General features: G+C 41.0%; 1 protein-coding gene across 1 annotated transcript in view; it reads left to right on the top strand.

Moving 5' to 3' along the window:
• The first annotated feature begins 293 nt into the window (after nucleotides 1–293).
• POTEA (POTE ankyrin domain family member A) overlaps nucleotides 294–14,525 on the top strand; it is a 130,504-nt gene continuing 116,272 nt past the window's right edge. Inside the window, 5 exon segments of the mRNA XM_047770205.1 lie at nucleotides 294–511; nucleotides 5,101–5,215; nucleotides 5,378–5,551; nucleotides 7,141–7,247; nucleotides 11,063–11,133. Coding sequence (XP_047626161.1) covers nucleotides 294–511; nucleotides 5,101–5,215; nucleotides 5,378–5,551; nucleotides 7,141–7,247; nucleotides 11,063–11,133 — 685 coding nt within the window.

Below are 14,525 nucleotides of genomic sequence, written 5' to 3'. Positions count from 1 at the left end.
CATGTTTGAAAAAACACGCTGCCTGAGGCGACCAATCCAGTGCAGGCATCTTCCTAGCGTCTTTGGCCCCGCCTCCTGCCGCCCCTCCCCCTCCAGGCCGCACGTGCCTGGGGGGTTGGAGGCGTTGCCTGGATACCTGGCGGTTGAGCTGAAAGATTCTAAACTGCCTACTTTGCCACTTGGCTCTGAGCGAGACAGTGGTGCTAACCTAGAGCGCTTGCCTGTGTTGGGCTCAGGACGCGGTGAAAAGCCAAGGGGGAGGTGTGGTGTGCCTGAAGCCCGTTGGCTGGAAGATGAAGAAGCTTTTTGGCTTCGGCAGTAAGACGACTGTGCTGTCCGCCGGCTCCTCTGGGGAGGGCGGTAGTGGAGTCAACCGGCTGCCCGGGTACCATGTCCGAGACAAGGATCTCGGGAAGATACACAGAGCAGCCTGTGAGGGCGATGTGGCCAGAGTGCAGCAGATCCTGCTGCTCAGGAAAAATGGCCCCAGCGATAAAGACAAGAAGAACAGGTAACCAGGTGGCCAGGAGGGGGACGAGGGTGGAGGCAGACCTGGGAGGAGCCCTCCTGTCAGTTTTTCCTCAGAGGCTCCACGGACGTCTAGGGGGCGTCTAGTGCCCAGTAGGTTTATAGGCACCAAAAGCAGAAGCTTTAGCTGGTTTCAAAACTGCCCATAATTCCCCTTAAAGATCACTTCACTGACGGTTTTAAAGTGATTTTACTGAATGAATACCTGCAGTTATAGAAACAGAGTTCAACATAAATGGCATTTCATTTTTATTTTTATTCTTGTCTTTTATTTTTTATTCTTATTTTTTTTAGAGCTTCACCTGCAGTATATGAAGGTTCCGAGGGTAGGGGTTGAATCAGAGCTATAACAGCTGGCCTACACCACAGCCACAGCAATGGCGGATCCAGCCCTATCTGTGACTTACGGCAATGCTGGATCCTTAACCCACTGAGTGAGGCCAGGGATCAAACCCGCGTCCTCACGGATACTAGTTGGGTTTGTTAAACCCTGAGCCATGACAGGAACTCTAACAGTATTTTGGTTTTAATGTACACAATTTTATATTTGTAGTTTTATTTTTATTTTATTTTGGTTTCATCCATGGCATGTGGCATTTCTTGGGGCCAGGGATTGAATCCCAGTGGCAGCTGGCCTGAGGACACATAAGGAAGAAGTCCCCTCAAATAGAGGAGTTCCCTGGTGGCCTAGAGGGCTAAGGATTTGCCATTGTCACTGCTGTGGCTCAGATCAGTGTTGTGGCATGCGTTCACCCCCTGGCCCTGGAACTTCTGCATCGTGGAGGAGCAGAGAAATAAAAATATTTCAATATGGAAAGTGAGGACAGTATCAGAAGAAGACACAAATGCCTATTCATACCTTTTTTTTATGCTGACAACTTCCTAAGAATGACTCCAAATGCAAGAATTTCAGAGGTTGATTTAATAACATGAAAACTTTAAAACCCGCTCTATCAGAAAATAATATTAACAAAAGAAAACAATGGTCTTTACAAAATTTACAACAGAGTTGTATCGGACAGATATGTATACATATACATACATACACACACACACACACACACTCACACATACATATCATCATCATTTATAGAGACATCATTGAAATCAACAAGGGGAAAAAAACCCTCTAATTTGCAATTTGGGCAAAGTGGCTTTTTGTACATCTGTAAGTGACCCTTGGATGTAGGACAAAAATATATAGTATTGCTGGTAAGAAAAGGAATTTAAAAGAGGAATGAAATGCCATTTTCCCATCACAAAGTATGTGAAGATAAAGAACTGTGGTACTTGTACTTACCAGTGCTTCAAGTTTAAGTCACTTTTTGACTTTTCTTTTTTCTTTTTCTTTCTTTTTTTTTTTTTTTTTTTTTTGAGTGTGCCAGCAGCATGAGGAAGTTTCCAGGCCAGAAATCAAAACTGTGCTACAGCAGCCATCCAAGCCACTGCAGGGACAACACCAGATCCTTGACCTGTTGCTCCACAAGAGAACTCCACTTTTGACTTTTCAAAGAAGCACTTTGGTGATAAGTACCCCATTATAAAATGTATATCCCCTTTACACATCAATTCTATTTATACACATTAGACATAAATCCTTAGAGATAACTAGAGATAAATTAGAGATAAATAACATGCAGTGTGCTTTTCTCAACACTACTTAAAACAGCAATGTATTAGGAAGAACTCGAAAAAAGGACTCTGTAAGTAAAATGCAGTGCATCTGGTGTGGAGTAACATGTGACCTTGGAAGGTGGCTTAGATAATAGCTGTATGTTGACCTGCAAAGGTGTACTTTGGTAAATCATTGAGAAAATTAATTGGATTACATATAAACACAGGAAAACTGTGGTCTTATCTTAATCAAAAATATGTACCAGAATGGAACAAAATTTACTTCCGAGCATTTGTATTACACATGAAATTTTCTTTTCCTTTTTAAAAATTAGGTGATTTCTTCAATCAACCTGTAAAAAAATTCTAGTAACTTCTTGTGATGAATGAAATAATCCTGGGAAAGAGCAATGATAATGAATCTTGCATATAGAAACATAATTTCTCCCTTGCCATTTTTTCATTTGTTTGTTTGTTTTTTTCTGAACTTTTTGGAGGATTGCTATCTTCTGACCAGTCTTAGTCTCTTCAGAAGTAAAGGCAGGAGTTCCCTTGTAGTGCCTGCCACAGGTTAAGGATCGGTTTCATCCCTGCCTGGGAACTTCCACCCGCTGTGGGTACGGCCAACAAAAAAGGATAGGGAATCTTTTTATTTGTAGATTTTACTAGGTATATATTTCATTATATACATATATTTTCAATCATCTTTGGCTTTATTACATATGATATGTAAGTGATTATATATTAGTCATTTTACTTTGCATTCTTTGGAAAAGAAAAAGTAGTATAAATGATGTGTATCACTATTGCAAGCATTTATAAGGTACAGGTCATGTGCTTATAAAACAAAAAGTAATAAGCATGTGTAAATGGTTATTAATGTGGCAAAAGTATTGCCTTACTTTTCTAGATGTTTTCCTTAGAAATACTGAACACTCCAACTATATTTATTTATTCTTTTAATCTGTTTGTTAATCCAGTATGACTTGAATACCTATTTTGTGGCAGACATATTCTACTCAGGGCCCTTCATCTATCTCCTAGAACCCTGTCATCCTTAAAGGATTCATATTGCCTCCTATGAGCAAGGAGAGAAATTTAAAGCGTTGACTTAATCTCAGTTGAAGCTTATCTGCCCTTCTTGCACACAAAAGCTTTTCTGAAGGTAAAAAATTGTAAAAGATAACCTCTACCTGTCCTTTTGAAAGCTGATAATACTAATAATGATCTTTGGAAATGATGGATTTCATAAATCTATAAATCCAAATGATGAATAAAATGAGCCATGCCTATTCACTGGAATCCTGAATTTTCTGGGGCTTAAAGTTCCCTGAAAAGCAGAATAAGAAGTACTTTTTTAAAAAAGTTCTTGGCTTGTTTAGTTATTTAATTCTCCTTCCCCATAATGCTTTTGTTTATCATCATCATCATCATCATAATTATTATTATCATTATCATTATTGTCTTATTAGGGCCACACCTGTGGCATACGGAGGTTCCCAAGCTAGGGGTCAAACTGGAGCTGTAGCTGCTGGCCTACAGCACAGCCACAGCAATGTGGGATCTGAACTGCATCTGCAACCTACACCACAGCTCACAGCAACGCTGGATCCTTAACCAAGGCAGGAATCGAACCTGTGTCCTCATGGATGCTAGTCAGATTCGTTTCTGCTAAGCCACAATGGGAACTTCCTGTTTTATTAGTTTTTAAATTGAAGTATATTTGATGTACAGTGTTGCCCATAATGCTTTTAGGAAGTAAAATGTATTTAAGTGCCAGCCATGGGACTAGAATGGCAGTAGATCTGTTGTATAGACCATTATTTCACTTAATCCATAAGGCACCATGGAGTGTATGATGCCCTACTCTTTTATGTACCAGTAAGAAATTTTAGGAGTTCTCTTGTGACAGAGCAGGTTAAGGATCTGGCGTAGTCACTGCAGTGGCTTGGCTTGCAGCTGTGGCAGGAGTTTGATCACTGGCCCTGGAAATTCCACCCGCTACAGGTGCAGCCAAAACCAAAACAAGACAAAACAAAAAAACCCAAAGAAATGCTGCCAACTCACAGGGAAGGGGAGGGGCCAATATGGGGTAAGAGGACTAACAGGTACAAACCATTAGGTTTAAAATATGTAAAAAGGATATGTTGTACAACAGGAATATGGCCAATATTTTATAATAAATATTAATGGAGTATAGACTTTATAATCTCTGAATCTGTATATTGTATCAGTATACACGTATAACATCTATTTTTATTGACAATTTCAATTTCAATTTAAAACACAGGAACTGGAGTTCCTGTTGTGGCGCAGTGGTTAATGAATCCGATTAGGAACGATGAGGTTGTGGGTTCGATCCCTGGCCTCAACTCAGTGGGTTGAGGATCTGGCGTTGCTGTGAGCTGTGGTGTAGGTTGCAAAAGGGGCTCGGGCATAAGCGGGCAGCCACAGCTCCCATTCGGCCCCTAGCCTAGGAACCTTCATATGCCGCAAGTGTGACCCTAAAAAAAGACAAAAAAGATCAAACAACAACAAAAAAACAAACAAACAGGCAGAAACTTCAGACAAAAGACATCAGGATAATTAACAGAATAGAAAAATTGAGAAATGATAAAAAATTAGTGCTGCCAATTATAGTTCGAAGACATTGTGAATTATCAGTTGTATTCCAAAGTCAGAGATGCTTTACTCAGATTCTGTTGATGGGGAAATGGAGGCACAGAAAGGCTGAGTGACAGCTGAGAAGTGACAGAGTTCAAGTAGAATTCAACCCCAAGAGGAGCTGAATCTCTAGGTCACGTTTTTTTCTCTTTGGAGATGTTGTTCTTTCATTCATGTGCTTGCTGAGTGATAAGAGCTAAGAAGTATTGCTCTTTCTTTAGAAGGAAAGTATTTCTCTTAAAGGGATAGGAACAGCATGTTTCTGAATGTTTACTTCAATGTATGTTTTGATAGGACTGCTCTGCATCTGGCCTGTGCCGGTGGCCATCCAGCAGTGGTGACTCTACTAGTAAAGTGGAAATGCCAGCTTAACGTATGTGACAGTGAGAACAGGACAGCGCTGATAAAGGTTTGTAGTGGCCAACCATGTTACCAGGAAATGCATTTGATTCATGACTTACAGTAAAAATGTGTTTATCTCATTTCAGTCTAAGGCTTTGGTGAAACTTGTGGAATGTTTCCTTTGAATTCTCAGAACTTACCACCTGTTTCTTGGCATAATTACTGACAGGCTGTCCAATGCCAGCAAGAAGAATGTACCAGTATTCTGCTGGAACATGGTGCCGACCCAAATCTTGTGGATGTCAGGGGCCGCACAGCCCTCCACTATGCTGCCTTTGGTCCGAATATCTCCATCGCAGCAAAGCTGCTTTCATACAATGCTAACATAGAAGCAAGAGACAAGGTATGGCTCAACTAACTTCCTTTTTAAATACAAGCGGTTGTGGGTTTTGACGTACACGTATTTTATTTATAATACTATGTATACTGAGTATTATGCATCAGGCCCTGTTCCCTGGGAAAGCACATCAGAGGCTGGAGAAAGGTGGTGCCCACAGAAAGGGCAGAGCTTGGTCTCCCAGCCACCCTTGACCCCAGAAGGAAAAACTTCCCCTTAGGAGGGAAGGCTCAGCCTCCACCCATTCACTGGGTCAGCACTGAACATTTAGGAGACAGATGCAGAAATCTGCATTTCAGGCTGCTCTTAAAGAATCAGTCTGGTCCCCCTTGAGCCCTTAGGACTGTTTGGTCTGCGGTCAGAGGCCAGCCCTTCCACATGGGGCCTGGGTTCCCTGTGTGCTGTCCTCCCCTGAGTTCTCCACGTACTCAGGTCACCGACTTTGCCTCCTGAAGCATTTAGGAGTTGACAGTTCCTCTTGAACAGTTTCTTCTGATAGAAATTTGAAGATTGTAATGCCTGACTATATTAATTTATAGTCTAGTTCATATTTTACAATAATCTCTCAAGAATGGGATGTTAAAACTTATACATTGTTGTTTGTTTTTTTGTTTGCTTGCCTGCTTGTTTGGGGGCATATGGAAGTTTCTGAGCCAGGGATGGAATCTGAGCTGCAGCAATGCTGGCTCCCTAACTCACTGCACTAGGCTGGGGGTCAAACCCTCCCAGTCTCAGAGAAATCATCAGATCCTTAACCCTCTGGGCCACAGCAGGAGCTCCATCAGCTGCTTTGAAGAACTCTCTTTCTTTACCTATACGTGTAAAGAATCAATTCCAATTGGAATATCTAGCAACCTTAGGAGGTTAATCATGGCAGTCGTTGGATAGGTTAGGCATACTGCAGACAGCATTAGATCATTCTCCTCAGCATTGTTCCTTAAAAATGCAGTTGACTTAAGGGCTATGTTATTATCTTGGAGTATTGTTTAGAGTCCTGATAGAGCAAGAAAATAACTACACTTATGGTCTACCTGAAAAATACTGTGAGAGAAGCAAAATGCTCAGAACCGGTAACTATTGGAAGTGAGTTTTGGAGACTGAGACTTTGCAGTTAACCTTTCAAGGAGGTAGAGGAGGAGCGTTTTAAAGAGAAGGAGCACCGAGAAGGAAGGGGGGGTCCTTTTTATGGACTTTCTGTAGTATCCACTTAAGTTCAGAGACTCTTTTCTATGTTTTAAATTCTGTTTAGAAAGGTGTCCTTTTGGAGTTCCCATCGTGGTGCAGTGGTTAACGAATCCGACTAGGAACCATGAGGTTGTGGGTTCGGTCCCTGCCCTTGCTCAGTGGGTTAACGATCTGCGTTGCCGTGAGCTGTGGTGTAGGTTGCAGACGCGGCTCGGATCCCGCGTTGCTGTGGCTCTGGTGTAGGCCGGCAGCTACAGCTCCGATTCAACCCCTAGCCTGGGAACCTCCATATGCCGCGGGAGCGGCCCAAGAAATAGCAACAACAACAACAACAAAAGACAAAAGACAAAAAAAAAAAAAAAAGAAAGGTGTCCTTTTGTACAGTATAAATTGTTTTTGCTGTTTTACAGTATCACCTGACACCGCTTTTACTTGCTGTCAGTGAAAACCAACAGCAAATGGTGGAATTTTTGTTACAGAAAGAAGCCAACATACATGCAGTTGACAAGATGAAAAGGTATAGTAGTTCATTCTGAAGGAAGAAAGTATGGTGCTGTTCTAGAGTGGTAACAGAAAGATGAAATCAATAGGTATAACTTATCCTCAACACGTCATCAGTTAGGGAAACAAAGCAATTATTCTGACTGGGTAGCATGAAAATCACTAGATCGCAGGATATTTGTTTTCATGTATCATATCCACTACTGTCACTTTCGACCTGATTTTTTGGGGTCGTATGATCTTACAAGAGCTGAGGGATTTCATATTAGTCTTATAAAGTTTGGACTCTAAGTTTTAATTTACACAGTATTAAATTTCTGATTGCATTTTAAATACTATTTTAACCTCTACTTTGTATATATTTTTCCTTAAAAGATGCATATGAAACATAAAGGAGTTGGTTTTGACTTTTTCAATTTTTTTGGCCACACCTGCAGCATGCAGAAGTTCTGATCCAGGCATCAGATCCTCACCACAGCTATAACCAGAGCCGTAGCAGTGACAGTGCCCGATTCTTAAGCTGCCAAGATGCAAGGGAACTCCTGAATTTGTCATTGGAATGAATCTTTGCTTTACGTTGCTTTCTTTGAAGAATAGTGGTGATATTACGTTATACTATCTGCCCATTAATCCCTACTACCAGATATTATGGACTCATCACTTTTATCCTTTTTTAGTTCTAGTATAATTTGGTGTTTTTATTTTTTAAATTTTTTAATTGATAAGGTTAAAAGGAGGAATGATAGCTTTGATTGAATAAGCATTTCCTTTAAGGAAAACAAGTCATAGGTGGGTGATTCAGGGGGAAGAGATGGGCTTTAGATTCAGACTGGGTTTAAGTCCTAACCTTCCTACTTGTTAGGTGTATGACCTTGGGAGCCATACTTCCTATCAAGGAACATGTTTCCTAATAAGCAAAGAGAGAATAGTAATATATCCTTCAGGCACGGATGTTGATAAGAAAGATTCTATGTCCTGTTTTTAATTTAGTGCCCAACACATTCTTAGCAGCATCATTAACAGTGACCACGATTGCTTTCATTGGCATTATTATTATTATTACTATTATTATTATTACTCTTACTCTTACTATTGTTTTAAGCCTGCAAATAGCTTTTACTTAGCCTGACCTCTAGCTGACTTTGAAGCAAAATGTATGAGTAAGGAAGAAATGGGAAATTCTTCCTTTAAATACTCACTCATTTCAGATATGTGACCTCAGCATAATTGATTGTTCATCAGTGACTTTAAAATAGCCACTTCTCTCACATGCTATTCCAGTGGGGCAGAAGACTTCTTTTTTGGCCCTTCATTCTAGCTTTGGATGTTATTTACAAAGGTGAACCCTTGGGCATATAAATGGTCAATTCTACATGGATGGGCAAGATATTAACTTGATAAAACATATCAAAATAGCTGCTTAATTCAGTTAACTAGAGTTCTGAAGCTTGAAGCTCTCTATTTTAGAACAGCCCTCATACTTGCCGTAAATTTTGCATCATCAAGTGTAGTCAAGCTGCTTCTTGAGCAAGGCGTTGATATCTTTCCTCAAGATCACTATGGACGGAATGCAGAAGACTATGCTGTTATCAAGGGTCATCATATGTAAGTGTTGCATTAAAGTACCATTTATATCCCTAAACTGAGGTGACAAATCACTTACCAGTTCCTTGTTATGTGACAGGTGAGAATTCATAGTTTGATGCAGGTGGCTTGGGAATGCCTTGGAGATACTCCACATCATCAGCTGGACACCAGGCCAAAGGCCAGCCTAGTTTGATGTGGCCTGGGCACAGGAGTCTTGATTCCAGCGCTCTTAAGGCCTTGATCTTTAGGATGCTGACATTGTCTATTTCATTCCAAGTGTAACCCCTATGCGTGGAGCACAACGAGTGTCCCATCTCTGATTTTTCGAACTGGCTTTTTGGGTCTGAAGTGTTTAGTTTAAGCAGAAAATCCTATTTTTTGTTGTTGTTGTTGTTGTTCCCTCGGGGACTTCCTTCTCTACTCTCCCACTTGACTTTTCCAAGAACCTAAGTGAGGTCAAAGAGACAGTCCTCCTCCACAGTCATTAGGAGGGAAAAAGTGATGTTCCGATCATTCCATTGTTTCCACTGATTCCATTACTGCAGCATTGCTATGAAAACTGGCCTTCACAGGGTCTCCTTGGCAGCTGAATCTCTGGAGTCTAGGTGTTGTTCTGTAAAAACCTGACTTAAAATCATTTTAAAGGAAAAGAAAAAAGAAACCGGTCCTGCAGTCAGGTCATGATGGATCTCTTCTCCCAGGATGCCCTTGTTGATCCAGGTTCCTCTAGCTTCATGGTGCCCCACCCTTAGGCTGAAAAGCGACACCGTTTTCAGTTCTCCCACGTAGGCTTGTGGCTCAGTCTCTGTTCCACAGCATTGGCACCCAGTCTGGCAGCTGGGCCTCCTAGCTTTAACCAAGCACACCCTGCATCCCGCTGCCCAAGCCTTATGTGGAGTGCACATCGTAGCCCAGATCTTCACAAGGAGTTATCCGTGGAGGCTTTTGATTGTCTTTTCTCCCAGCAGATGTTAGTGGGGACCATTTTAGGTTGTGAGAGAGATTCCAGTGATGCTGCAGGGAGAGATCAGACTTTCCTTTCTCCTTTGGTACCAGACCTGAACCTTAAGGCTGCATTCTATCCTGTGGAGCAGTCTTCTTAGGTTGTGGAAGGTCCCATGTCATCCTTCCCAGACTAGTAGGTGCCAGCTGGCCTGAGAGTCCATAGGTAAGCTCGGCCCCTCCAGTCATGTTTCCCACTGTCCTCAAAATCTTCCAGATGCTTTCCATAGGTGTCAGCCTTCAGCATACTTTCAGATTCTCATTCCTAAGGACGCCATTCACCAGAAGTCCCTGAGTCTCTAGTAGGTTAGTTGGCATTAGCAGAGGGAAGCCCTGGCCATGACTCTTCAGTGCCCAGCCTACAAGTAGGGTGGGTTATGTCTTTCATGTAAATTGGAGATGACCATGAAGCTGAAGCATCATTCTAATAAAGACCTTCTGGTTCAGAGTTTGAGTAGATAGAGAAGGAAACCGTAGCGGTCCAAGCCAGGTCCTGACTTCTATTAGGTTTCTGCTCTTGGTGCGATTAGCTACAATAATGGGGGACCACGATGTTCTCTAATTTAATGAGGCCATATATTTATAGATAAATTCACTTACAAATTATCTCATAGCTGAGATTCCCTAAATGGCAAACCACAAAGAGAGAACAGCTACTCACTATAATTAGAAACATTTTTTTTCCCTGAAACCTGCAATGTTGGAATATTATACCTATGGAAAAACACACATTGTTTTTTCTTTGGGATTCCAATATAGCTCTAGTGATAAAGTTCAAGAAGGAATGATTCTATTCTTTCGGTCTCTCTGTGGCTTTTTGGGGAAATATTACCTCCTCAAATCCTCCCAATGCCCTTGTGAATTGAGGCAGTGAAATTCCAGTGTCATAGAAGACGACTTTGAGCTGAAGAGATACAACTTTTCCAGGAACAAATAACTGTTATTTACAGAGCTAGGATTTCTCAGTTGCAGATACTTTCCATGTGTCAAGCTTTCCCTAGTTAATTTATTGCACTTTCCTGCCCTCAATTCAATGACTACTTCACTGTGCTTTATTTTACTCTGTAATTAGATGCTAAGTAAAATATTTGTAAAACATACAAATTTGAAGTATATGAGACAGCTGAAGTTTTGAAATTAGCTCTGATATTGTCAGACATCGAAGAATTTAATATACATGGTAACTGGTTTTTACATGAATATTACATAGTAATATTATTTACCATGTTCTTTTATACATAGGACGCACAACTTGATTTTGGAATATAAAGGAAAAAAGGGACCTAAAACTCCTTCTCGAGATAGTAAACAAGGTAAGACTGCTGATAGTGAATTACTTTTAGTGATCTTACCATAGAGAAAGTAAGAGTGAGGACATTTTGATAATGAAAGAAGAGTGAGAAGAACCTTGTGTAAATTGCTTCTGTTTTTTTTTTTTTTAGTTAATTAAATTCTTAATAGTTTAGCATTCAGAATTGTTTAGGAAATTTACATAATTTAATATCAGACAGTGTTGTTGAAAAGAAATGAATGCATTTAGCCATGGACATTAAAATCCTGTAAATAAGAAAAATTTTTGTTTGTTTGTTTCTTTTAAGGCCACACCTGAAGCATATGGAAGTTCCCAGGCTAAGGGTCAAATCAGAGCTGAAGCTTCTGGCCCACACCACAGCCATAACAATACCGGATCTGAGCAGCATCTGTGACCTATGCTGCAGCTTGGGGCAACATCAGATCCATAACCCGCTGAGGGAGTCTGGGGGTGGAACTCACATCCTCACAGAGACAACATTGGGTCCTTAGCCTGCTGAGCCACAGGGGAAACTCTTTTTTTTTTTTTTTTTTTTAATGGCTATATCTGGCCCAGGGATTGAAACAAGGCTGGAGCTGCAGAAATGCCAGACTCTTTAACCCAGTGTGCCAGGCCTCGAGTTGAGTCTGCACCTCTGCAGTGACCCGAGCTGCTGCTAAATAAAAAAGAATTCTACGTTAGTGTGTTGCATTTGCTGTATAGTCACATCATAACAAGTCGGTCTTGTTATAAAAATGGCCCTTTAATTTTTACAACACATGCATTACATTTCAAAGATGAGTACTAGTCATCACATGGTGATTAGTCTCTGTACAAAAGTTACCTTCTTGGACTTCCCATGCAGCTCACAACAAAAAAAAGTTACCTTCTTTAAAACTGGGTTCTTAGCAGTTGATTCCTGGTAGTATAAACAAATGACAAAAAGACAAGAACTGCAGAACTGAGCTGGTGCTCAGCATACCAATAAGAGATTATTTTTGAAAGCTACCTGCCAATAGTACAGAAGTTGGAAAAGCAATGCCTGGCCAAGAAGCGCTGGTTATTTTGCATATTGTTACACCCAGCCAAGAGGTCTTGCTTTTACCAACTTCATTCCTCACAAGTCCAAAGAGAATGAGATGCAGTGACTTCATTGGAACCAGATATTTTCTTCTGTTTGTTGGATAAATGTCATGACACTGTAATTTTGTGTGAACAAGATTCTTCTTTGCCATTCGTTAAAGGATTATCATAACAATTATTCAAGTAGCCCATCTTGGGACTCATCCAAATCTTAAAAAAGAAAAATACTTCATGTGGTCAAAAGCACTATCATTCCCTGGATGTGGTGCCTGGCACAGGGTGCCATCTGAACTGTATGGGGACACCTTAGTATTCCTCTGTCAGTTACAGAACTTGTGTATGCTCATGTTACAAGTTATTGGATATAGAAAGATGGTGGGTGTCCTTCAAGTTGCTGATCATAGAGGTGTCCCTACTTAATTTCTGTATTTTTCTAGACAGGATTTTCAAAGAAAACATTTTTATTTCTTTGTTAATTGTTCCCTTAACAAATAGCTCTCAAGTGTCTCGCAGGTGCTAAGCACTATTCTGATGCTCTCGAATGCAATCATTTGAAACCCTGCTCTCCAAAACCTTGTTCTCATCATTGCCATTTTGTGTTCTTTACCATACTTGATCTATGATTACTGTGGCCCAAAGCTACTAGGAGTTGATAACTGTCCAGATTTTTCCATTGTTATTATTGGCGTTGGATGAGTACCAGCTATTTTAAGACCATGACGAGGAAATGAGTTTTTAAACAGTGGGTAGTCTTTAAGGTAAGCATGCAGAGGGAGGAGAAATTGGGCAGGTAGAGAGGCAGAAGGCCAGTGTCTGGTAGGAGACCCATCTGTTAGGATTACATGTCTGGCAGGAAGAACAGCCGTGCACAGCTTCAGATGCACGAGTGAGCTTAGCAGGATTTATAAGCAGCTCTGTTCCACTGGGGCACAAAGGGTGCTGTGGGAATGGTTAGGAAAGAAGACTTGAGGAGACGCTAGAGAAAAGTAGGAGAGGCTGTGAACTCCACAAGGGGACAAAGCGAAGGTCTCTTGGATTCAATCTGAGATACATTCTGCAGGGATCCCCCTCAAGGACTTTGAGTACCAGCCAATGACAAAAATGTGTCTATGGAGAGGTCCCTGGTGGCTCAGTGACTTAAGGATCTGGCATTATCACTGCCACGGCCCTGGTTACAGCTGTGACAGGTTAGATCCCTGGCGCAGAAAAATGGTCACATCTACCAAGGTCCTTTATAGCTCTCTTGTGAACGTGGGCAGGGAACGTGGTCTGGCCTGGTGAGCACACCGACTGGTATTTGTCCAGAGTTGGTCAAATCCTGGAGGCCAAGGGTGAGGAAAATGCTTTCTTTCTTCCCTGCTTCTTGTGGAAACACGTGGCAGTTTTTCTCAAGTGCTTGGTACGCTCTTCTAGAGGAACCCTGGAACGAAATGTGGCAGCACCAGGGGCAAGCCGGTGTCAGACCCCTGACTGATAGGGAGTCACCATGGCACGTTTTGACAGGAGTTTCACGTTGCGATCAGAACCTGTTTAGAGACCAGCAGTGTGGTTAAAGTGACATCTCATATATCTCATTGCAGAAAACTAAGATAATACCACAGAGAAAATAGAAGGTGATATGCTGAATAACCTAGTTCTCAGTAGCTTTGGCAATTCTAGTGATACCAGTAGAAAGTCAGTACATGGCTGTTTTTGTCACTCTTGATTCTCTTTTCAGTTGCCTTGTAATATCTCCACTTTTATTCCTGCCTTCTGAATCTCAAGCCTAATGAAAATTGTCTTGGCCTCTACTACTATTAGAACACATTTCTATCATAACTTATGATTGACAAATGGGTCCAGTTCTTTTAACGTAATTGGCTACCTATCCTAAAATTTGTCTTGTATTCCCTTAATTTCTTGGGCTAAACTGCTTTCCATCTGTACCACAGCAACAGTGTTGCTGATGACGATCCCCCATAATTTTAAAGTGTCCCCTGACTTGTCAAATATGAATTAAGTCTTACATGGCATAGTTTTAATGTGGAATACATTTAAAGTATTGTATTTTCTCAGACATCTGTAACCTGTGGTTTTTAACCAGCATATAATTTCCCTTTTCCCTTCTAAGAGAGTTTAAGAGTACCATTGATTTTTAATGATCAAGCTGACTGTTTTTGAGATGGAGCGAATAACTCACCCTTCATGTCACCCTTCATCTTGGATGCAATTTTTTTTAGCTTTTTGACTTTTCTGGTCAACAATTGCCCTTAATAGGTGAGCCAAGTGTTTCTGTTCATAAGAAATTAAGAAAAATAAAGAAATAAAAAGAACTCTATAACCAGAAGTAAA

This window comes from Phacochoerus africanus, chromosome 3 (genome assembly GCF_016906955.1).
Source record: "Phacochoerus africanus isolate WHEZ1 chromosome 3, ROS_Pafr_v1, whole genome shotgun sequence".
NCBI classification, from domain to species: Eukaryota; Metazoa; Chordata; class Mammalia; order Artiodactyla; family Suidae; genus Phacochoerus; species Phacochoerus africanus.
The sequence above is the reverse complement of the archived record's forward strand: the minus strand, read 5'-3'. Positions and strand labels throughout refer to the sequence as shown.